This window comes from Gracilinanus agilis, chromosome 1, assembly GCF_016433145.1.
Source record: "Gracilinanus agilis isolate LMUSP501 chromosome 1, AgileGrace, whole genome shotgun sequence".
NCBI classification, from domain to species: domain Eukaryota; kingdom Metazoa; phylum Chordata; class Mammalia; order Didelphimorphia; family Didelphidae; genus Gracilinanus; species Gracilinanus agilis.
Window position 1 is genome coordinate 598,407,346 of NC_058130.1, and position 25,621 is coordinate 598,432,966.

The 25,621-nt window shown below is 34.8% G+C and overlaps 1 protein-coding gene across 1 annotated transcript in view; it reads left to right on the top strand.

Annotated features, from left to right (window-relative positions):
- KIF13A (kinesin family member 13A) overlaps positions 1–25,621 on the top strand; it is a 226,016-nt gene that overhangs the window by 73,838 nt on the left and 126,557 nt on the right. Inside the window, exons 3-4 of the mRNA XM_044667532.1 lie at positions 4,205–4,217; positions 18,557–18,617. Of these exons, the coding sequence (XP_044523467.1) occupies positions 4,205–4,217; positions 18,557–18,617 (74 nt within the window). The remainder of the gene's footprint in view (positions 1–4,204; positions 4,218–18,556; positions 18,618–25,621) is intronic.

Consider the following 25,621-nt stretch of genomic DNA (forward strand, 5'->3'; position numbering starts at 1 on the left):
AAATATTAAAGTCCATACTCTGTGCTAGGCACTGTGGTAGACTCTGGTCATCTCAAAAATGTAATAATCCCTACTTACAAGAAGCTCACATTTTAATGAACACATATAGAAGTATGTTGAATAAATATAGAAGTAAATAAAAACAAATACAAAGTAGTTAGTTATGGGAGAATAGAAGATGGTGCTTGAGTTGCATCTTGAAGAAAAAAATGAATTCTATGGTATACTAAATAGCTTGCTCACATCTGGCTCTTAAAAGGAAGAGGCTACATTTCTGAAGGAATGAATTAGGACAGTGGCCATCCTTCTTTCTTCTGTCCAGCCAATATCCATTCTAAGCATGTCACACTCTACTCAGGAAATGAGAGAGATGGAGAGAGAGAAGAGTTATATTGATATTCTTACATGATCTTTCAGCATTCTGTATAAAGGGCCAGATTGCTTAAAAACTGTGAAATAAGGTTTGTTTCCTGAAGGGGAAAAAGGAAACATTATTAGAATGGTGATGAAGAAAGAGTCATTTCATTATTGGCCAGCTGAGGAGGTAAAAGCACTGCTGGCTACAAACCAGCCCTTGGTCTTTGCCACTGGTGGTGATTGGCATGCAGCTGTGGTGTAAAGGAAACCCTTTAGAACCTCAGAGAGTTCTCTCACATTCTGTGTGGCCAATCCTGGCCTCTTTTCCTAGCCATCCTGTTACTGTTTGGCTAACTGAAATGTGAAACAGAAAATTTATTAACTGGGTCAGTCCTAATTTTTGCGATTGCTGTTGTGTACAGGAGTTCTAATTTTTCAAACAAAACTTTTAAAAGACTTCAAAATATTTTTAAAAGAAATAAAAGTATTGAATTTTGGAGTTAGGGATACTGTACATGAGATTTTCATATTGTTATACCTGCTCTGAGCAGATGTTTTCCAATGCCATGTATAGAATAAAGACTATTTATTGGTATACGTTCCTAACTCATGAAATAAAAGGCAAAAAAAGCTTTCTTAGAATTAAAGTTGAGCATATATTAACATGGTAGTAAATATTTACTTTCTAAAAATAGGAAGTTTTTGAGAATGACTTGATAATTGGTAAAACTAGTTATTCTTGTGCCTATGCTACAGCTCCCTACATCAGATTAAAGGGAAGTGGTGTAGCTATTGTGCCCACCTAATAGTCCTGTGCTGTTGTTTCAATTTTTCTAGCTCTCAACCATATTTTATATGAGACCTGGTGTGAGGAACAGAGATTCTTCTTTGTTTTTTTTCATTTTAAGGGAAAATAAAATGCTTTAGCTTTACAATTCCATTTACAGTAGGATAAATAGCAGTACAGATGTAATGGACCTTCCTTCCCCATAGACATGAAGGGGTAAACTCATCTACCTGACTGTGGACCACATGTGTGTTCATTCATCTGTCTCTTACTTTTGACTCTGGTTCTTAATTTGTGCTCTGGGAGCTAAGTGAAGTCTGTTGTAACTGAAAAAGAGCTCTGTGCTATTTTTGCTTTACCTTTTTTTATTCCCATGCCCTTTCAGTGGAAAGTCAGTTTTCTCATCCTGAGCTCCTTCTCTTTTTTAAATAAGGCTTAAAGCTATGGGATTTCTTTCCCTTTCTCTTGAGAATAAGACTGAATTGCTAGTTTAGAAGCTAACAAATTGGTATGGTTAAAGGGAAGTCAGGAACAGTTCAGACCACAGAACCAAGCATCTTTGAATGTTAGAGCAGGAAGAGGATCCTAGAGATCCTTGATTCTCAGGCTCTTCATTTTATCAATCATGAACCTGTTTGCAAAACCTCTCAGGTTTATGTCTGAACACTTCTCTTTAGAATTTCACCCAAGATGCATTTTTAATTATTTATAACAGTGAACAGATGATTCTAGAAAAAGAAAAAATAAAATATCTTTGTCAGTATTTAATTATGTAAAGAGTAACACCTAGGTAATGATCATTAGTTCCTCCATCCCCAAAATCTAATTGTATAAAGAATGCCACTTGGATAATATAGTTCATTAGCTCAGGGTTGGGAAACCATATATGTATATAAGAATGCTGTGAGCAGTTTTAGCTAATTGATATCAGAGGCATTTCCTCCAGTGAGATTTTTGTAATATTTCTAGTTGTTCTTAAGCCCTTGAGATTTCAGGAACAGTAGGGGAACTAACAAGTTGTTAGTATAAAAGAAAACTTATTGAACTGGGCATTGTGGAATTCACATTCACATGTCACCCCTCTTGCCTAGGAAGCTGAGGCTGGTGAATTTCTTAAGGGTAGTATTTTAAAGCTTAAGTAAGCTAAGCTAAGAGTGCCCTCTAAGTTTAGCATTATGGTGATGAGTCCTTGGGAATTATGGGGCTACTAGGTTGCCCAAGAAAGGATGAACCAGTCAGATTAGTCAACCAGCTGGTCAAAACTCTTGTGCTGATCAGAATAGGACTAGGTCTTAAATAGCCCCCACATTAATAACCTACACAATATAGAGAGAACACATTAAAAAAAATTGGATGGGATGAGGAGCTCTTTTTAAAAATAATATTTTATTTTCTCCCAATAACATTTAAACACAATTTTTAACATTCTTTCTTAAAATTTTTAAGTTCTAAATCCTCCCCCTCTTTCTCACCCTCCCTCCACCTCTTCCCCCTCTTTGAGATGGTAAGCAGTCTGAAATGTGTGACCATGTAATGAAGGGCTCTTGTTGACTGAAATTGGGGAACTATTTGTTTAGTCATTTTCAGGCATGTCCAACTCTTCATGACCCAATTTGGGTTTCTTTGGCAAAGATACTGGAATAGTTTGCTATTTCCTTCTCCAGCTCATTTTATAGATGAGGAAACTGAGTCAAAGTTAAGTGACTTGTCCAGGGTCACAAAGTGTCTGAAACCAGATTTGAACTCTGGTTGATAAATATTCCTGATTCCAAACCCAAAACTCTAATCCACTGCCTCACCTAGCTTCCCCTAGGGGACTATATCTGTTTAATGCAAAGAATGCATCATTGAATTTGATTTGAAAGAATCTGAGTGTTTTTTTAGTTGATAACATATTGTTTCTCTAATGACATTTTGTAAAACAGAAGATACATTTATGTATCAATGTATTGGATTCATGGTATGAATTTCATAGGCAGTATTTCACAGAGGGAGACTAGTTATAACCATGTTTAGTTAAGGCCACATAATTTAGTGGAAAAAACATTGGATTTAGGAGTTGGAAGTAGGTTTAAATCCTTGCTTTCAGGCTTAGTTGCTGTGCAGCTGTGGACAAGTTAGTAAACCTTTCTGAACTTCATGTCCTTCATTTATAAGAAGTATAATCCAATACTTGTGCTGTCTCATTTGCAAGGTCATTTTGAAAAAAAGTACTTGCTAAATAATAAAATGCTGTGTGAAGTTGAGCTGCAACCATCATTTGTTATTGTGGCCTGCCCATTGCCATGATGTTTTACAATTTTCGGTGTTCTTACTTTTTCCTCCTCCTCATTCCTCCCCAGCACTCTGGGGCTGTGCTCATTATTTTATCTGTGTAATCAATCTTTAAAGTTAAAATGAGCTGGGAGGAAGTAAGGTGCAGTTCTTGTAGTGGGTTAAAACAAACTGCTTTAAGTGGGACATACATCTGCTTCCTTCTGAAATATCAGTTTGCCTTATCTATTTGCTTAAAAAGTGATATGAGGTTAAAAGAATGTGTAGAACACTTAATAATTTGATAGAAATTCCTGGATAAATAAAAGTATGTATTTGTCCTTATGTAACTGTAAAGTACAATATTGCTTTCAAGAAATCCACATGAAGTCTGAGAAACTGGTTCATTTTAAAACATATGCTCTAGAAGATTTAAACATATGTTACAAAGATGGTGACATTTTTCTTGGCCCTGTAGCTGTTGTGTTAGATGTCCCTGGAAACTAAAAATCTTTCTGGATGACTCAGTAGGCATTCTTCCCCATTAAAGTAGAAGGCACATTCCTTTGTGTTTCTTATGAATATTTGGAGCAACCAGTTTCATGTTAACATCAAACTTAATGGTATAAAATTTCATACATTGTTTTCTGACTATCATCCATGAAGTGAAAAATGTGCAGAACGTAATCTTAAAGCCCCAAGTTCACCTTGTGTTTCTTTTCTTTCTCTTTTCTTTCCCTCCGATATGGTGGCTGTGCTGGAAATCCTCCTTACAACTGCTACTGATTTTTTGTTTCTATCATCAAGAAAACCACCCAAGGTAAGTGTCTATATGATGTTTGGGTTGTGTGTATTGGCTTAGTAACCAAGGAGATTGGAACAGCGTTTGGAATATTCTGACAGTGACTCTGGTCCTTCACATGACTTTCATGTAACACTTATCTTCCTCACTGGCAGAGTATACAGATTTTTAAAGAAAAAACACTTTTTCAGGTCAAACATAAGAAAAGCACAAAAATTTAAAGAGGCAAAACAAACAAAAAATGTAAACATCATGTTTCCCGATTTCACTGATAGGGTGCAGTTGCTTTCAGCTCTTGAGATGAACAAACTTTTCATAGAAATAGACTCTGTAATAAGTTAAGGATACAACTGTGGACAAGCCAGTCATGGAATGTATTGTCCAGTGGGTGAAAAAAGACAGGGCACAAATATCTACGGCACAAATAAAAATTGTTCTAAGTGACTTGGAGGAACATAACTGTAAGAAAAATATTTGAGGAGGGAGAGGGGACTTCCAGCTAGGAAGACACAGATGCCAAATAGATATAAAAATAGAATAGATTTAGTAACTCAGCTAACATTTATTATGGACTTGTGTCATGCAAAGTATTACACTGTGTGTATTTTATACATATACATGTTATATATACACATATTTGTGTATATATATATGCCTCTGCTCTCAAGGAACTTATTGTAGTAGAATTGGAGAAATCTATGATCTGTCACAGATAACTATAATACAAAGTATAGTATAATAGAGGTAAATGAAAGGTGTAAAGAAAATAGTCTAGGGAAAACTTAAGAATTAAAAAGGATTTCACCTGGAGTGGGTTATGGAGAAGATGGCAGTTGAATTGATCACTGAAGGAAGAAGAGAGTTTCAAACAGACAGATAAAGCATTGACTTTTTGACAGCAGTATGCTAATCAAGAGAAAGGAAATACATTTCAAGAATAAATAACTCAAATCTACAGAAAAATCTCCAAATCCTTTTTTAAGCATAAATTTAACCTCCTCCCCCACAGTAAACTTTTCTTCAGAGCTACCAATAATCAGAAAAATGTATTGATTCAAGATTTTATCCCTTTATTCTTTTTATTCCTTCCATCTCCACAGCCTTTAGTGAAGATATTAAAGAATGAAATAGTCAAAGCTAGAGAGTAGAGAAGGGGTAAAGATGGGCATCAAGAATCTGAATAATCACACCTTCTGTAATTAAGACCTGAATGCATTACCTGTGAATATTTTCTGGTGTGCCAAAGAGACCTAGGCACTTGCTATTAAAAGAATTTAAAATTCAACCTGCTCCTGGACCACGGAACTGGCTACAGCTCTGACTCACTCATCTGCAAGAGGAAGGTATCACTGTCCCTTTTCTAGGTTCAGATTCCTCATCTAGGTGCTGTGGCCTAGAACTGGGCTGGTCAAATTTGTTTCTGGAGCTATCCAGGCTAAGTTAATTTTTGGAACACTGGAAGTCACTGCTAGGGGAGGAAGCAATGATGGCGGTGTAAGAAAAGATCGAAGATATAGCCTACAAAGTAGGTAACCTGAATCTATGCCAATCAGGAAGGTTTGGGTTTCCTTTTCCATACCTTTTCCTTGTCTTTCTGTTAGTCCTTAAGGTTGTATGGCAAGGTGCCCCAAACTCTCATTTTCCTAGTGTTTCTTTCTTTTTTTAAACCAGAGGTAGCTAGTACCAGCCACTTGAGCAGCCTTGGCCATATGAAAAGATCTCTTCCATGTGTTTAGTGAGGGAGATGCTATCTATATTATTTTTATCATTAGCAAGGTCTGAAAGAGGAATCAGTATACCTCTTGTTTCCCACTGACATTGCCAGGCCATTTCTGTGCCAAGTCCCTTATTGCTGCCATCTATGGATCCTTAAAAATTCTCCAACTTGATACAAAGATTGCATCCCTTAGATTATTAGATTACCTTCCTCTTCAGAAGACCCATTTTCTTTAGTGATTTTATCACTCATATTTGCTGGATTCCTTCAAGACTTAGCTCAGATGTAACCTTCTGTAGGATGCCTTTCCTGGTCCTCTTAGATCCTAGAGCATTTTCCTCATAATTACCTGCCATCTACTTCCTATATATTTTGTAGGTTCCTAGTTATTTATATGTTGTCTCCTTGATTAAAATGTAAACTTCTTGAGAGCAAGGAGCTATTTTTCCCCCTTTGTATCTTCATTGCTTAGTATGGTACCTAGTATATAGGAGGAACTTCATAAATGCTTATTGACTGACTGACAACACTGATGGACAGAAAACTGGCTTCTAAGTCAGAAAGAGTTGAGTTCAAGTCTCAACTCTGACAAACAGTGGCTGTGTGATCCTGGACAAGTTGCTTTAGCTTTCAATCTCTAGATAACTTTCTAAGATTAAAAAGGCCAAGTACAGATCCCTGAGAAAATTTGTTTTAATATCCCTGAAACTTATTAAATGTTCTGCTTGAATACACTGAATGTAGAAAGTTTGGGATTGTTTGTTTTTGGTGATCTTGGTAAATTTCAAAGAGGCACTAAATGGGAAGGACTGCCAATTGTAAGCAGAGACGGAAAACCTCAGGCCCAGTTGTGTGACTGATCTCAGCTTGTGAGGTTTTAGTCTCTAGTGAAATTAGGCCACTCCCTTTAAAACAGCTCAGTGTGTGAAGGTAGCCAGCACTTGGGAGGGCATTTCATTGAGATCTTGAAAGTTATTATGGGATTGTTAATGACTACTCTTTGAATATAGCCATTGAGTAGTTCCTAAACCACCTGTTTTCTCATCTACCTTCTATATTTTCATTCTTCCCACAAGCATATAAGTTCAAACTCTATCAAATGTGTTGATAAAAATCTGAGGAAAACAGAATATTGCCATAATCTTCCAATTTAGAAACTTTGTTGAAAAAAGGAAATGTGTAGCCTAGAATAACCTATTTTTGATGAAGCTGTGCTGATTTTTTGTGATCATAGTTTATTTTCCTAGATTTTCATCTTTAATAACATTCTAGAGTTTTGCCAGAAATCCAGGTCAAGCTCAGTTGTCTATAATTTGCAGGTTTCATTCTCTTCTCTTTTTGAATTGGTATCTTATGCCCTTTTCCAGAACATAATTAAGCAACTGTTTATTAAGTACTTACTGTGAACAAAACCCTGCAGCTGCAAAATTTTATCTTCAAGAAAGTTTACATTGAATGGATGTGACATCATTTGATAAATATTTATTGAGGTGCCTACTGTGCAAGGCATTTTACTAGGTGTAGTTCCCATGATCTTATCACACTTTAGAAGATGCTAAAATTTCTTAATGGAGAGAGGGAACCAAATGAATATTTTACTATTCTCCTTGACAGGGAGGACTTCATAGAAATATATAGAATATTTAGAGTTAAATGAAACATCCTTTTTATACCTAATGATGCCCTTGATAAGAGGTGAGGCCACTTCATCATGGGAGACAGTGGCAGAAGGCACCTTGAGTAATAAGAGATAAAGACGATGGGAAAAGGAATTCACAGCAATTAGATTCATCTTTTGAGATGAATCTGTTGAGAGAGTAGTAGGTGAGAGCCATGAGAGGTCTGAGGAAGGATGAAAAGGTTTGAAAGAGCTGTTGTAGAGAGTGTTAGTTGATAAGATTGCCTAGTGACAGTGAGATCCAATTGAGGTTAGGTAACATAAATTTGTAGTGGATCTGGTCAAAATGATTGTGTGATTTTTCTCTACCTTCATTGAGCAACACATGTATAGACAGTCCCCATACCCTGCTTATCTTGCTATCCCATCAAAGACAGTAGGAATTCTGATTTTTCTGCCTCATCTTGGTCCTATGAAATTTCTTGTGGTAGGAATTGTTTGACCCTTTTTCTGTTTCTTAATTTATATTAATTATTTTAAAATACTATAATCAAAGCAGAAAATATTAGTGTCTTTAATTTTATTTAATTCTTAAAAGTCTTAAAAGTATGAAAATCCAAAACTTAAAAAAAAAACCAAACACATTTCTCCCTAAACCTTCCAATCTTCAATAATTTGCCAGATGAATTTTAAGGTAGGATACTGTCAAATGATACTGATTACAAAGTTGATTTACTATAAAGGTGGGTAATCAAGATGGGGAGAGAACTTGAAACTGTCCTAAGGATCATTTGCAGGAACTGGGGGTATTTAGAATGGAGAATAGCTATTTTCAAATATTTGTAGAGTAGTATGAGAAAGATCACTTGGATTTGCTTTGCATATTTCCAGAGCAAAGAACAAGGGCTAATCAATAAAAATTGTAGGGAGGTAAATTTTACTTTACTAAAAGAATGATCCTAAATAGATCAGTTTGAAAATGAAACTTGTTTTCTTTTAAGTAGACTTCTCTTTATGGGAAGTCTTCAGGCAAAAGCTAGATAAGCAACAAACAGGGATTAGGAAGACCAGAAAGAGCAACTCTAAGATCTCTGTGATTCTAAGATCTCTATAGATAGCTTCCTTTCTTCATTGCCTCCGGTCAGCACTAACATGTTTTCTTATCTTATGTATGAGGATACTTGTGTGAGAGGAGCAAATATATCATCAGAGAGGCCTTGTTCCTTTATTGGTTGAGGTTGGTCAAGTAAAGATGGGCTTAGACTAAGGAGGACCTGGTAGAATATAGCCTGATCTTGAATCATTCTGGGCAAAATAGTATCTTGAAGGTTAGATGTCTTGAGCCATATCATTTAGAAGTTTAGGTTGAAAAAGAGCTCACTTCTTTCATCTTGTTTTTTGGATGCAAAACTTTTCATTGGCTACAAATCATAATGACTTTATCAGTTCCTTATACTAGTATGATTTTGTTCTAGACTAAAGAAAGACCTTGGACTCAGTCAAATCTAAATATTATTCATCCCTAGAATTGTGCCAAATTTGGTTGTCCAGGCAGTGGACTTGGGAATAGGAAATGACCGGCACAAAGGATTAAACTATAGGCCCCATGCCAGATGTACAAGGTCCATTAAAGTAGAGATTGTTTAAGCACTAAATAGCAATATATTACTTTCCTCTCCCACTCCTTTTAATGTTCAGGAATGATGATTTCCCAGAGTCAGCAGATAAATAATACAATATTTGCCCAGTTCCAAGTTGGTATTTCAGGATTTTTTTTAACTAGTATTCTGTGCTTGGAATTTATCCCAAGTTACATTTTAGGTCTTTTTAAAAAATCAGAATATGAAAGAAACAGAAATACTGCTGTTTTATCAGTTTCTTACAGCCTTAGGCAACAAGTGAAATAGTAACAATAAATTATTTTTATGAAGTGTAAATACATTCTAAAGAGTACATTAAGACAGAATATTAAAAACAGTTTTAACTTTGAGGTTATGGTTAATCGCTTACACATTGCCAGTGTTTATTTAAGAAATAGTTTAAAATAAAGTTTAAATTATTTTAAATAAGTCTCCCAAATTCTATTAGACTATGGAAATCTGGTTAAAATGTTGAACCGTGCTTCTAACTGTCTTTGAGGCAAGCCTTTTTCCTTTTTTCTTTTTTTAGTGCCTTATTTCCCTGCTTTTGAAAATTAGACTTCACCCTTCTTTTACCTTTCCTACTTCACAGAAATGGTAGAAGAGTTAATGAGATCTTCATGTTGCAATTTAAATGCTTTGAGATCTTCATAAATGTGCACTACCATTTGTAATAACCTAAGCTGGTCTTTTATATTAAAGGAAATATTCCCCCCCAGCCCCATAACAAGGCATAACAGATTTATGTAACTGCTTTGTCATGGGAATGAAAGTACTGCCATTAAAATTTAGTGAGAACAAAAGTTACATTTTATATTTCTGTCTTCATTGCCAGCTAGCCAAAATCCTCAAATTAGACTGGAAACAATTAAATGAATGATAGTTTTGAAAAATGATAGAGGCATATGATATAATACTAATGTGCCATGAAATAATGAATATGAAGAATTCAGAAAAGTACACAGGAGGAGTTTTATGAAGTGATGAAGTAAAGTAAGCAGAACTAAGAAAAAATATACACAGTGACAATAATGTAAATGGAAAGAATAAAAACAATAACAAATTGTAACTATAATGACCAAGCTTGGCCTGGCAAAAGATCTAGAAAATGCTATTCCCTCCATTCATGTCAGAAATGGGGGACTATGGATGTGGAATATTGTATATGCTATCAGACAGTTGATGTTGGGAGAGAAAAAATAATCATTTATATAGTGTTTACCATGTGCCAGGCACTGTTCTAAGTGCTTTTTACAAATAGTCATGTCATTTGATCCTCACAGCAACCTGCAATGAAATTGAGTACCATGTTTTGACTCCTAATACTTGTAGATGAGAGGTAGAGAGAACCAAAACTTTTCAAGAAAGGTAAAATATATACACTAGAAATAAGTTTAAGACTTATTCTTTGCTTTGACCCAATTTTGTTTATGTGGTATACATGATGTGCCATTTGTCAGATGTTTTTAATACCTACACTTTTCCCACATAATAGGGAAATGAAAATACCCAAAAATTATATCTAAAAGCAGGAAGAATGAGAATTATTGCCAAAGCTGCACAAAAGAATGTCAGATGAGATTTATTTTATTTCATTATTTTTTTCAAAAACTTTTACCTTCTGTCTTGGAGCCAATACTATGTATTGGCTCTAAGGCAGAAGAGAGGTAAGTGTAGTATGCAGAATTGGGGTGATATAGTTTTTTCTAGCTTTGGCTGAGTTCCAAAAGCTGTTAGGGGTTTGGAATCTTGAGAAAGGGGCAGTTGGCTGGATCTTCCGTGGAGGGAGGTTGTCAATGAGCCAAGCTGCCTTGATTACCTAGCTTTAATATTGAAATTTAGCCTAGCTTTGACATATTTACTTAAGAAATTATTATTTTAGATAAACCCTTTATATTTTGCTTTCCTAATACCATCCCTGCCTTCCCTCCCTTACCTTATATGTCTGTGGAGTTAATAAGGAGAGTAATTAGAGAGGAGTTAAATCTGTGTAGGGTTACCTAATTGACAGCGTTAGTTATAGTTAGTCAGTCATCATTTATTCCCTTTAGATAGCAATAGCACTTTGTAAAGCTGAGTTTAAAGGCAGGTCCTTACTCAGACTCCATCTTTGCTTCCCTTCCCCACCTGAGATTCCTGAGACAACTGATAGGGCTTTCCTTTGATCCACCTTCCTAACAATTATCCTTCAAAGAAAATAAACCCTTTTGTGTTTCAACAGCCCTATTAGTATAATTTGTCTGTTAGTTATCAAGAGGGAAGAAGAGGGGAAGAAACAACATACTCTGGGCTTAGAGGGAAGCTGGGCATCCATCTTGAAGGAAGGTGTTACTTCAAAACAAGTCCCTTCCTGTGAAATTAACTAAAGCCTGTTTGTTAATTTCAGTCTAGTCTATTTCCCTCAGCTTGTGTTTGAGTCTAAATCCCAGTCTGTAAGCCTGCTGTGTTTGTCTGTTTAGTTTAATTTCTCTTCTCCCTGAAGATCTCTGTTTCCCTTCTGTGTTATACTCCTGACTTCAGTCCTATTATACCCTGAATCTCCTTTAATCCCAGCCTACCTGTAACCGAGATTACCCACTTAGCAAGTCTCCAACATCCTCCTTTCAAATGCCCTTATACCACACACCTTTTCCCAAATTACGCACATAACATAAGGGTAGGCAATGGGGTTCAAGTGACTTTGCCCAGATTCACACTGCTGGCAAGTGTCTTAGGCCAGATTTGAACCTAGGACCTCCCATTTCTAGTCCTGGCTCTCAATCCACCAAGCTACCCAGCTGCCCCCTCAGATGAGATTTAAAAGTAGATATTTGTCAGAGGAGGTTTTTAAAGGCTGGAGCTACAGATGTGAACAGTGAAGTGATTGTGCAAAGAGAGAAGAGAAAGACAGAATGAGAAAAGAGAGACAAGTTCTTTAATGCAGACAAAATTGAACAAATCTATGTATATATATTTTAAAACCAAGAAAATCATAATTCTTTTATTGTGCTCAGAGCAGATAATATTTATATTTGAGAATATTAATTTCATATTAGACAACTTATGGCCTTGGCGTTATTGAAGATTGAGACCTCTCTTTCATTCATTATCACATGTAAATCTTTATGTGCTTTCTCCTAATGTTTCCTTCTATTTCCCTTCTGTTTTCCTTTTCTGTCCTTTTTTCCCTGACTTTGCCTCAAGCATCAGAAAGTATTATTTAGCTCTCTTGTTGACACTCAGCATGTACAATTTGCTGATTGCTTGCCTTACCCATTTCCCCTACCAGTTTTCCACATGAGAAAAGTCTCAAAAGTGAATTAACTTGTTCAAGATCATACAGGTAGGATCTATTTAGTCTAATCCAACAAACATTGATCATGCACCTAATATGTGCAAGAGCATCATGCTAGGGTAAACAATAGGGGAATCAAAGACAAAAAGTAATCCTTTCCTTGAAAGATCTTACATTCTTCTAGGGAAATACAACATGTAAACCCATATGTACATACAATGATTATTTGGAAAGGGGGAGTATACTAATCATTAGAGGAATTGGGAAAGACTCCCCTATAGGAGGTGAGAGTCACATAAACTGGGATTCTGAAAAGTTGTGGTGAGAGAGCATTCCAGCAATGGAGGGAGAGACTACATGTTTGAAGGCATAGAAGTGGGAGATGGAATGCCAGGATTGAAGAACAATAGATATACTAGTTTGGCTGTAACATCGTTCGTGAAAGAAAGTAATAGGGGATAAATCTGAAAAGGCAGGCTAGAGCTAGATTATAAAAGCTAACTTGTAAGCGGAATGTGTATGCTTATAGATTTAGAGCTTTAAGGTACCAGGGAAGTAATTTATCTCAATCATTTTATTTAAAATTTTGGATCCAATTTGTGATTCATTATTTTAGGAGACTCCTGGTGAGGAAGCACACTTCTATCAATGCTGATTAGCAACTACTCTGGAATTTTTAAATAAATGAATTGCCTACAGCTGTCACACCAACAGCCTTATTTCATTGCTAAAGGAAACCAAGGCTAGAAAGCTTAAGTTATGTGCACAAAATCATACAGGTAGTAAGGGAGCAGAGTCTGTAGTTAAACTTTGGACCTCTGACTTCAGATTTAATGTTCTTTCCAAGTCAGAGCTGGAATTCAAACCCAGATCCTTTGACCTGGCAACCAAAGCTTTTTTTTTCCTCTTTCCCCAGGAAACTTAGAATGAGATTGCTCTCAAAACCTCTGGGCCCTTCATCAAATTCAAGACACCATTTAATTTTAACTCTTGTTACCATTTAGTCATGAGATTTTTTTTCTCTCTTTTTCAAGGCTCCTTGGTCTTGTAAATATATCTCAGTAATTCTTCATAGTTCCCTCTCTAATCTAAGGGGAAGTTCTATACTATATTTCATTCATCTCAGCACATTTTCCTTGTTAAAAAATTACTAATAATTTTACTTACTGCTTATGTAGTGGTTTATATAATTGTAAAGCTTATGTTTTAAGAGACTGATAAATATAGAGGTAATATGTTGAACAAAATGCAGATATGATGTGCTGGTGTGTGTTCTGTATTTCAGAAAAAGAGTCCATAGCTGGATTCTAAATAGTTAGAATTGTTCGTTAGTTTTCTAAGGCCTAGAGTCTCTTTGCACCTTGCTGGATTGCTCTTTATGGCCATAAAGTTGTTAAAGAACAAGTCATTCACAAATTTGAATACTAATTCACAAATTAGCATTTAATGAATAAGCAGTGTACACTTTCCCAAGTTCTCCATATTTTACTTTTTCTCAAAGAAATTCTCTTCAAAAATATTTTCCTTAAAATTAGACATAGCAAAGAATGTGGAGTAAGAGATGACCTAGGATTCAACTCCTCTTCTCCCACCTCAAATAAACCAGTAAAAAAAAAAAATTACCAAATGGAGTAAAATGCAACATACCCACACACCTAGCCTGTAGCTATGCTGGTACAAAATGGGTAAAACCTCATGTTCCTAATGGCAGCTTCAGTTTTAGGTATTAATTTTAAGAATCAACTCCTTTGTAGTGTCTCAAGGGGATCTTCGATCACTGAACATATTGAGCCCCATCAATCAGATTAGCCCCAAGATTCAAGAAAAAAGAAAGGAATGACTGTGGAGGAGTAAGAAACCCAGGGAAGAAGATTGTGAAGGATAGAGAAAAAGTAGAGCTGGTTACAACTATTATAGTATAGTTTAGGAAAAAACAGTCAGTAGAAGGATTTTGAAAAACTGATGGCAAAGCAGTCCTCAGGGCAGATTCATATATTTGAAAATGTATATTAATGAAATGAAAAAAGAGAAGCTCAATAAAGTCAGTATTCTATTGAGAAGAGTAAAAAATTAAATTACCAAAATAAAAAATGAATAAGATAAAAACACAACGGAGAAGAAATGAAAAAAGAATGATCAGAACACTATACAGTATATCCTAGCAAAATCAAGAATTTAAAGGAAATAGATGATTGTCTACAAAAAAATAAAGAATAACAAAATGAACAGAATAGGAACTAGCAATCTTTAAAAAAAAAAAAACTCTTCTGCCTTAGAATAAATATTAAGTATTGGTTCCGAAGAATGGTAAAAGGGCAAGGCAATTGAGATTGAGGGTCACATTGTCAGGAAGTATCTGAGACCGTATTTGAATCCAGTACCTTCCCAGTGCACCATCTAGCTGCCCCAAAAAAGTTCATAGTCCAGATAAGTTTATAGTTAAATTTTATCAAATAGGAAAAGAGCAATTGATACTTATACTATATAACTCATTCTCAGAAATTGTGAAATAAAATTTTCTACTAAACTACCTTTTGGCACAAACATCAAGGATAGACTAACATTATTAATGAGTATGGATCCAAAAAAATTTTAATAAAGTCCTAACAAAAAGATTGCTGCAATTTTTTAAAAATGATACATGCTATAAGCAAGTTTTATTCTATCTTGGAATGCAAGGATGGCTTAACATTAGAAAATGTTGTATTTTAAAAACAACCAAGCCAATTATATTAAAACCCAAGCCAACAAAATCATATTTATATCAGTAGAGGAATAAAAAGCCTTTGGAAAAATATAATTTACTCTAAAACCTCTAAAATAACATAGAAGGGTATTTTTAGTATGATAAGAAATATATATCTATAGTAAAAACTAAAGCAAACATTATTTGTAATTAAGAAAAATTTCCAGAAAATAAAAGAAGTAAAGATAGATTTATTTTCATTATTACTTAACATAGTCCTAGAAATTCCCAAATCTAATGATCTTTTCTCATTCCTCAACATTTTTTACCTCTCTCCAGCTTTTAAAATTACCAATTCCCTTCTCCTTGACATTCTTTTCACTCTAGGTTTTTGGAATACTACTCTCTCCTACTTCTCCTACCTATGTAACCATTCCTCAATCTCTTTTGCTGAAACTTCATCCAGGTCATGTCCACTATTTGTGGGTATCCTATAAGACTTCTGGACCTTGTTTTCTTCTACCTCTACTATTCCATTGTCGATCTCATCAGGTCCCATTGATTCTATTATCATCTCTATGCAGATGATTGTCTGATATATTTGTCTAATTTTAATTCTTCTCCTTATTTCCAGTCTCACATCTTCAGCTGCTTTTTAGACATCTTGAAATGGTTATCTTATAGACATCGTAAACTTAACATGTCTAAAACCAAACTCATCATCTTCCCTTTTCAAACTATCCCTTTTTCCTAATTCCACTGTTACAGTTGAAGGTACCCTCATCCTCCAAGTTATCCAAGCTTGCAATTTAGGTATCCTTCTTGACTCCTTACTCTTATTTTTCATATTTAATCAGGTGCTATGTCCTGTCATTTCAGTTTTTCTAACATTGCTCATATCCTCTTTTTTCCTCTGGCTTTGCCACTGTCTGGACAAGACCTAATCCCTCCACACCTGGACTATTACAATAGCCTCCTGTTACAAGTCTCTTTTCACTCTAGTCCATTACTCACTCAAATGTCAAATTGCTTTTCCTAAAGGACAAATCTAACCAACACCCTCCCTCATTTTCTAATGACTCCCTCTCACCTCCAGGATCAAATATAATATCCTCTGCCTTTAAAAGCCCTTCATAACCTTACCCCTTCTTATTTTACAGTTCTCTTTCATCTTACACTCTTCTTTGACATGAACACACACTCTGTGATGCGATACTATCAGCCTTGCTGCTTCTTACACAGAATACTCCATCTCCCAACTCTAGCCATTGTTTTAGTGGTTAAAATGTCCGTATTTTTTGACTCGGGTATTCCAGTGCAAGGTAGGTAGGTGCTCTTAGGGAGGTCTTTGAGAAAAAGAAAACCAATATCTATGGTAACACTTTCAATGGTACCAAGGAAAGGGAAACCAAGTAGATGCTCATCAACTGAAAAATGGCTAAATGATAAATGGCATAAATGTAATGGAATGTTGCTGTGCTATAAGAAATGGCAGCCATAATAAATATAGAGAAAATGGAAAAGATTTATATAAATCACAAATTGGTGCAAAGTGAAGTAAGTAGAGATTGGGATAATGTACACGGATTAGAATAACCACCACCAAACAACTGAAACTGAATGTTGGGAAAGTAAAAAACAAGTTTGATCCCAGAGAAGAGAAACAAAAGTTCAGATTTAACACACACACACACACACACACACACACACACACACACACACACACACGTATGGGTGGGGGAGATTCAACAGGTGTGAAACATTGCATATAACATTAGATTTTTTTTCAATGTGTTGTTTGGTTTTGCTAATTTTACTTCTTCCTCTTAAAAAAAAAACTTTGATAAGGGATAGCTTTTAGTTAAGAGGTAGAGGGAGAGATAGGAGAAAATATAGGTGATGTTAAAAAATTTCCATTAAAAAAAAAAGAAAATCCATATATTTACTCTGTGCTAGACCCTGTGTTGGATACAAAGAAAGATGATTAAGACATGCCCATATCTTTAAGAACTTTATAGTCTACCCAAGCAATGTGGGATAATGCCCTGAGAAAGTAATGAAATGCTATGGGAATTCAAAAGGGGGAAAGATCACATGCAGCTGAATTGAAAGGAAAATGAACTATAATATGATTTTTTCACACTCATTTTTTTTGTCTTTAGAGAAGTCATTCAAATTAAGATTCAACTTATTGTAGTAGATAGAACTCTTGAGTCAAGAAGACTCAGATTAACATTCTGTCACAGACAGTTTATAACTATGTGACTCTTGGCCTTGTGCTTCAGCTTCCAAATCTATAAATTGAAGGGTATGACACTGAGATTACAGCTCTAGTTTCACTTTCTCCCTTCCTTCCTTCCTCCGTCACTTCTCCTTTTCTTCTTTCCTTCCTTTCTTCTTCCCTTTTTCCTTTCTTCCATCCCAGTGTTATGGTTATATAAACTAAAATGATTGCATAAGAACAGGAAGTTGTATAAATTATTCTCCTGGTTCTGCTTACTTCACTCTGTATAAATTCATAGAAGCCACCCTAGGTTTCTCTGAATCCATTCCTTTCATTATTTCTTTTAGTATAGGAATAGTCCATTGTATCCATTGTTCAACGATTTTCCGTTAGATGGAATCCACCTTAGTTTTCAGTTCTTTACTGCAACAAAGAGTTCTACTAAACAATTTTTGTACATATAGAACCATCCTCTGTTTTGCTTATTTTGTTTCTTTGGTGTAAATGCCTAGTAACATGGTATTACTGGGTCAGAGATTCCTAATTCTCTTTATATATTATTTTGGAAGTGGTAAAGGTGAGATACTGAATTAAATCTGCATGAAATCCATGACATACACTGAAAGTCACTTTAATAGTAGTAGTAGTAGCAGCAGCAATAATAGCTAATATCTGTATAGTGCTTACTATGTATATGGCACTATTCTAAGTACTTTACAACTGTCATCTTTCATGATCTTCACAACAACCCTGGATTATAGGTGCTATTATTATCCTCATTTTACAGATGAGAAAACTGAGGCAAGTAGAACTTAAATAACTAGGCCAAAATCACACAGCTAGTAGATATCTGGCACCAAGAACCACCTCGCTACTCTTGTTTTGAGTGGGGATTGATTTCTAATAACATTATTTACTTATCACTTAGTTCTTTCCTATGAAGTGGAATATTTCTTTGGAGTTTTACCTAAATTCTGAATAGGTAGGAATTTAATGTAAAGTCATATGTAATATAAAAGTAGAAATCTTAATATTCATCAAGGCAGTTCATTCTGGCTTTTATTTCAGATCTTCCAATTAAAAGAGTTTAGAGAAATAGAATTTCTTACCCTTCCGGTCTTGATAAGTCATGTTTGAATCTACTACAACAAGAGGTTGCTTTGAGAATTTTATATCTTTTTTGTTCTTTTTGATGCAGGTTTTTGCCTTTGATTACTGCTTTTGGTCTATGGATGAAACAAACACTACAAAATATGCTGGTAAGTTTTATTTTTCTTTTGGGTTTGCCAGATTTTTTTGCCTGACTTTTGGCCCCTGACTACTTTTTTTAGAGTTGTTTATTTACAATAAAAATGAGAGAGAACATTCATAATAAAAAGAACTTATTTCTCTTCAAATTTTCTTCCCATCTTTATTTATCCATTTTTATATAGTTGTAAGTATGTACTGTAACCCTAAGTCCTGTCACCCTCACAAATTCTTGCATATAAATACTCTGCTGTGCTTTTTTCATTCAAAATATCTTAATATCTTTCTTCAGATTTCTGTACATGTCATAACAGTCAGTTAAGTTTTTTTGAGGAAGAACATTTTTACCCTCAAAGAACATATATTTTAATGGGAGAAGATAACATATAAAAGGAAGCTGAAAAGTCAAAGTGGAGGGAGGTACTTAAAATGGAGGCATGTTGGAGAAAAAAATATGGAGAGTCCAGAGTATATAGTTCAGAGATCACCAAAAGAATAAACATAGTTGACCTGGTCAGATTCCTTAAAATCGAGGTGGCAGACCAAGATAGCAGATTAGAGGCAACTGTGGAGAACTCATTCAACATTCTCTTCCTAAACAACTTTTAAAAATTATTCAAATGAAATATTTGAGCAACAGAGCCAACAGAAAGTTGATATATTTTTCTTGCCTAAGAAAACTCAAGATGCTGACAGAAGCCTGTGACACCAAGGTGGAGGTTTATCCAGAGCCCACACATGAAGCTGCAGCAACAGCCCAGATACAGGAAGATGATTGGATAACTGGTCAGAAAGAAATTGCAAGGGTCCTTTTGCAGGCACTAAGTACAGCTGGCACTGGTTGGCAAATCCACAGTTCTGGGTCACAGTTCCAGAGCAGAGAGGAGACCTGGGGATTGATCTCCATGGGAGTAAGGACCTTGATCAGAATTCCAAGGCAAAAGTGAACATTAATGCTTCTGACTGCATAGGAGCAGGGATTTTCCTGGAATTGCAAACTAGGAGGGCCATGGCTACATCTTTCCTAGGATCACACCATCTTGGAAGCACTGAAAATTTGCAGTCTACCAGAATTGATTCTAAAAACAGCAGCACAAAAAATGATCAAAGTATGAAACAGGTTAAACAGTGAAACCTAGATGAGCAGAGCCCAATTTTAACATAAAGTTCAAAGTAAAGAAATAGGCTGGGAAAATGCAAACCAGAGAAAAGGCATTTGACTGTAAAAAATATGCTATGGTAGCAAGAAAGGCCAAGAAATAATCTTAGAACAACACATCAATGTGAAAACAACTACCAAAAAAAGCCTCAAAGAAATATGTGAATTGAAACCAGGCCAGACAACAAATCACAGGAGAATTAAAGAAAAAGTAAGAGTGGTAGAGTGAAAATTGGAAAAATGAGAATGATGCAATAAAATCATGAAAAGAGAATTTTAACAGCAGGATAAAAGGCACAAAAATTCACTAAAAAAAAGAACTTAAAAAGCCAAATGAAAAAAATTCAACAAAATAAAGAACTTCTTAAAAACAAAATTGGCTAAATGGAAAAAGAGGTACAAAATATCATGGAAGAAAACAATTCCTCAAAAATTAGAATCAGATAAATGGAAACTAATGATTCCATGAGACATCAAGAAACAGTAAGATATACTTAAAAGAATAAAAAATAAAAGAAAATTTAAATTATCTCATTGGAAAATAGATAAAGGAAAGATAATTTCAGAATTATTGGACTATTTAAAAGCCATGATAAGGGGGCAGCTGGGTAGCTCAGTGAATTGAGAGCCAGGCCTAGAGATGGGAGGTCCTAGGTTTAAATATGGCCTCAGACACTTTCCCAGCTGTGTGACCCTGGTCAAGTCACTTAACTCCCATTGCCTAACCCTTACCACTCTTCTGCCTTGGAGCCAATACATAATATTGACTCCAAGACTGGAAGGTAAGGGTTTAAAAATAAAATATAAAATAAAAGCCATTATAAAAGAGCCTAGACATCATAGTTCAAGAAATTATCATGGAAAACTTTCTGATACCTTAGATATAGAGAGTAAAATAGAAAATGAAAGAATCCACCTCCTAAAAGAAATCTCCAAATGAAAACTCTCAGATACAAAATATGATATATAAATTACATTTAAATTCCAGAGTTTCCAGATCAAAGAGAAAACATTTCAAGCAGCCAGAAACTCTGGAAGTAGTCAGGATTATACAAGGCTGGCAGCTTCTCCATTAAAGGGGCAAAGGACTTGGAATATGGTATTCTAGAAGTAAAGGAACTATTATTACAAATATGAATAATCTACTCAGCAAAACAATATAATTCTTCAGGAGAAACAAATTGATATTTAATGAAATAGAGGACTTTCAAGCATTCCTGATGAAAAGAATAGAGATGAATAGAAAAATGTGATTTTAAGACATAATACTCAAGGAAAGAATAAAAAGATAAGCATGAAAGAGTAATAATCAGGGTCTCAATAAAGTTAAACTGTTTTCATTTTTATATTAGAAGATGATACATGTAACTCCTAAGAACTTTATTGTTATTATGGCAATTAAAAGTTTTCACAGATATAGGACATGGATGTGAATTGATTATTTTGGCATGATCACCAAAAAAAATGAAAGAATAATAAAAAGGGAAGCACTGGGAAAAGAAGGAAGGGAGAAGTCGAATGGGGGAAATTTTTTCATGTAGATGAGGAATATAAGGAAAAGCTTTTACAGTAGGAGAGCAGATGGAGGAAATGTAGCAGGCAGTGTCTGAACATCACTCTCATTGGAATTTGCTCAAAGAGGCAAGAATATTTGTATATGTATGGGTGTATGTGCATGCACACACACACACATAAACTCAGTTGTGTGTAGAAATGTAATTTACCCAGTAGGGAAATAGGGAGAGAATTGGTTAAGAAAAAAAAGGGGTGATAAATGGAGAACAGATTAAGGGAGGCAGTGATTAGAAACAAAATGGGCTTTTGAGGGGAGACAGAAAAAAAAGAGAAGAAGCAGAAGCAAATGGGAGCAAGGGGCATATATATAGTTAGTAATCATAACTGTGAATGCGAATGGGATGAGCTCACCCATAAAATAGAAGATAGCAGAATGGATTAGAAACCAAAATCCAATAATATGTTGTGAAAGACACACACAGTTAAAATAAAGGGCTGTAAACTATCAACAATTTGGAAATAGGTCTTGATCAATGACACATGTTAAAACCAGTGGAAATGTGCTTCAGCTATTGGGGGGGGGAGGTCAGGGGGTGAAGGGGAAAGTAAGAACATGAATCGTGTAACCATGGATAACTTTTCTAAAAAATAAAAATTGTTTAAAAAAATAAAAATATAAAGGGCTATAGCAGAATCTAATATACTTAATTTAAGCTAAAGTAAAAAAAAAAAAGATGAAGGTGGTAATTGTGATTTTAAAGCAAAAACAATTTTCCTAAAAGGTATTATTGTCAATGAAATAATATCACAATGTTTTACAGCAAGTTTCTCTGATAAAGCCTTCATTTCTCAAATTCTATAGATAGTGAGAATAGAACTGAGTCAGATATATAAAAATAAGAGCCATCCCCAAATGATAGTCAAAGAATATGAACAAGTATTTTCTGGAAGAAATCAAAACTCTATAATCATATGAAAATTGTTCTAAACTGTGGGTTATAGAAAGGCAAATTTAAAAAAACCCCTATTACAATTATCAAATGCTAGAAGAGATGAGGAAAAAACAAATATACTAATGAACTATTAGTGAAGCAGTGAATTGGTCTAACCATTTTGGAGGACATTTTGGAATTAGTCCTAGAAAGCTATATAATTGTGTATGCTCTTTAATCTAATAATACCACTATTAAATTTGTATATCAAAGAGATCAAAGAAAAAAGAAAAGAACCTATATGTACAAAAATATTTATATCAGCTCTTTTTTGTGGTGCCAAGAACTGGAAATTGAGATGTTCATCAGTTGGGAGATGGCTAAACTAGTTGTGGTATATGATATGATGGAGTATTATTGTGCTATGGGTAATGACAAGGGGGACATTCATAAAACCATAAAGACCTATGTGAACTGATGCAAAGTGAAGTGAAAAGGACTGGGAGTTCATTCTGCACAGTAACAGTAATGTTGTAATCATGATCAACTGAAAAAGTTGACTACTTTGATCAATTCAGTGAAGGAAAACAATTCCAAAGGATTTCTAATGAAAAAAAAATGCAATCCACCACCATAAAGAGAACTGATGAACTCTTGGGCACAAATTGAAATATAATTTTTCCCTTTATTTTTTGGAAATATGGCCAATATGGAAATGTTTTGTAATTTCACACTTATAATTGATACTATATTGCTTACTTTCTCACTGAGTTGGGAAGGGAGGGAGGAAGAGAATTTGGAACTCAAAATGAGAAAAAGAAAAGAATGTTAAAAAATAAATGAATAATACTGTTTCCTTTAAAAAAATAAAATAAAGGTTCCAGGAGGTGCTGACCAATCAGGAAAGGGTTGCAGGGGTAGATTATAATGTATCAGGATAAGAAGGCTGCCAGATACAGTGATTTTCCTGGATGAAAAGATTGGTCAGTCATGGTAGAAAAAGAAATCTAGAGAGATAGCAGCAGTACTCATAGAAGACTGAAGGAATAAATACCTAACCTTTTTTTCCTCCAGTAAACTATTTGCCATTATTAATGTAGAGTTTCTTTTCAAAATAGTCTTTTGACTTCTAATCCTTTAGGTAGCGATTTCATTTCCTTACTGGTATGCGTTTTATTCTGTCTTCAAGAAGTTTATAACCTGCCAACCAGCTGTGTGACCCTGGTCAAATCACTTAATTCTCTGAGCCTCAGTTTCCTCATCTGATAAATCACAAGGTAGATTATGTCCAAAGTCCCTTCCCGTTTTAATTTCATTGAATCTCCATGTCAAATAATAAACCTATTGGGTGGGAAATAGGAGTATAGGTCCTTTTTTTTTCTTGAAAGTTAAATTAGATTTTAAATTCTTGTGTAGCTAGCTAATGTTGACTTAAGCTCACCTTTTTCTGAGATAGCCAAAAACTCTGTTTTTCTTCTCAGTACTTATTTTTGGAAGTGTTTAACTCTTATCACTTCATTAATCTCTTGAACATGTTATCAAGAACATTTTTACACATCACAATAGTCAAATATTAGGACTACATTTATGTTTTCTTAAATCAGCCAATCCTTAAGTCAAGAAGTAAGGGGGTTGGTAAGTGGTTCAGTGGATTGAGAGCCAGACCTAGAGATGGGAGGTCTTAGGTTCAAATCTGGCCTCAGACACTTCCTAGCTATGTGACCCTGGGCAAATCACTTCACCCTCATTGCCTAAACCTTACTGCTTTTCTGCCTTGGAACCAGTACAAAGTATTGATTCTAAGAAGGAAGGTAAGGGGTTTTTTTTGTTGTTTTTGTTGTTTTTTAAAGAAGTAAGCATTTGCTTTTATGATATGAGTTAAGATTTGGAGGGTTTTTTGTTGTTTGTTGTTTTTTTTTGTCATTTGTCTATTTGATTCCACTTAAATATTTTCTTTCAATGAATATTTGTTAATCCTTTCCTGTAGAGATGACTGTTGAGTTATGAAAAAGTCAGATGTTTTAAGATTTCTGAAAGTTTAATATGATTTTTAATGTTTAATTTAGCTTTATTTTTTTATAAAAAGGAATTATTTGATGATATTGAAGAACATTTGGAGAATGATAGGCTGTGGCTAATATTAGATGGTTTCTTTACTAGATACTGAGCACATAACATAAGTTCTGTAGAAGATTTTGTTTTCCTCAGGTTTTAGAGGGCTTTGATTTGGGGGGGGGGGGTGGAGAAGAAATGAGAGGAAGAAAAATGACTAGCCATAATTGTTGAATAAGATACTATTAAAGTCAGTAGGCATAGCATGAAAAGAATGACCTAAAGCTGAGAGCAGCCAGATCCAAAAAAGTTTAGAGGTATATACATAAATAACTAGAAAGGGGGGAAGTGGCAATAACATTTATTGCCTCAGAAGAATATATAATGGTGCATAGAGTGTGAACAATAAGCAAAGCAAACTTGAGGTTTTTAATGATAGGAGTTGGGGGCAGCTGGGTAGCTCAGTGGATTGAGACTCAGGACTAGAGACTGGGAGGTCCTAGGTTCAAATCTGGCCTCAGACACTTCCCAGCTGTGTGACCCTGGGCAAGTCACTTGACCCCATTGCCTACCCTTACCATTCTTTTGCCTTGGAGCCAATACACAGTATTGACTCCAAGACAGAAGGTAAGGTTTTAAAAAAAATGATAGGAGTTAAATTTAACGTCTGCAATATCATTGAAAGTTATTCTTTCACACCCAAAAAACATTTGCTAAAGAATGGATAACCCTTGGAAAGAAATCTCTGTTGTTGTGGTATAATCTTTAGTCCAATTATATTTGTTATTTTAAAAAGAAAGTTATTCTTTCAAAGTAGAAAGATATTCTTTATCTTTAAAAAATGGATTTTATAAAAAGCTACCAGCAGGTGCATCATAGATCAGTCAACAAGCACTTATCATGTTCTTGCATGTACTAGGCACTCTGCTAAGTTCTTGGAGTGAAAAGTTAAAAAAAGTTTTTTTCTTTCAAGGGACTCACTATATAATTGTGAAGCCTACAGAGATGAAGGAAAAGCATCTGGAGAGCTTTACAGTAAGGATCAAAAAAGAGGGAAAAGTAGGAGTGATATCATATGAGAGCATCCTACACTATAGCCTGCTGAAATGGGCTATGTCCCAACTAAGTTCCTTTCCCTTTTTATAAGAATAGCTAGATGAATTAGAGCAATTATATATTATATAGTTTCTTTCAGATTCATTTGAGTGTCTCATATCTTTGTACCTTTTTTTACATTTTGTAAATATAAATTTATTTGTTTACTATATTAAAATACCCAAGTAACTCCCTCCTTCTTTCCCTTTCCCTCATTAAAAAAGACCTCATTTGATAAAGAGATGTATGTATATATAAAACT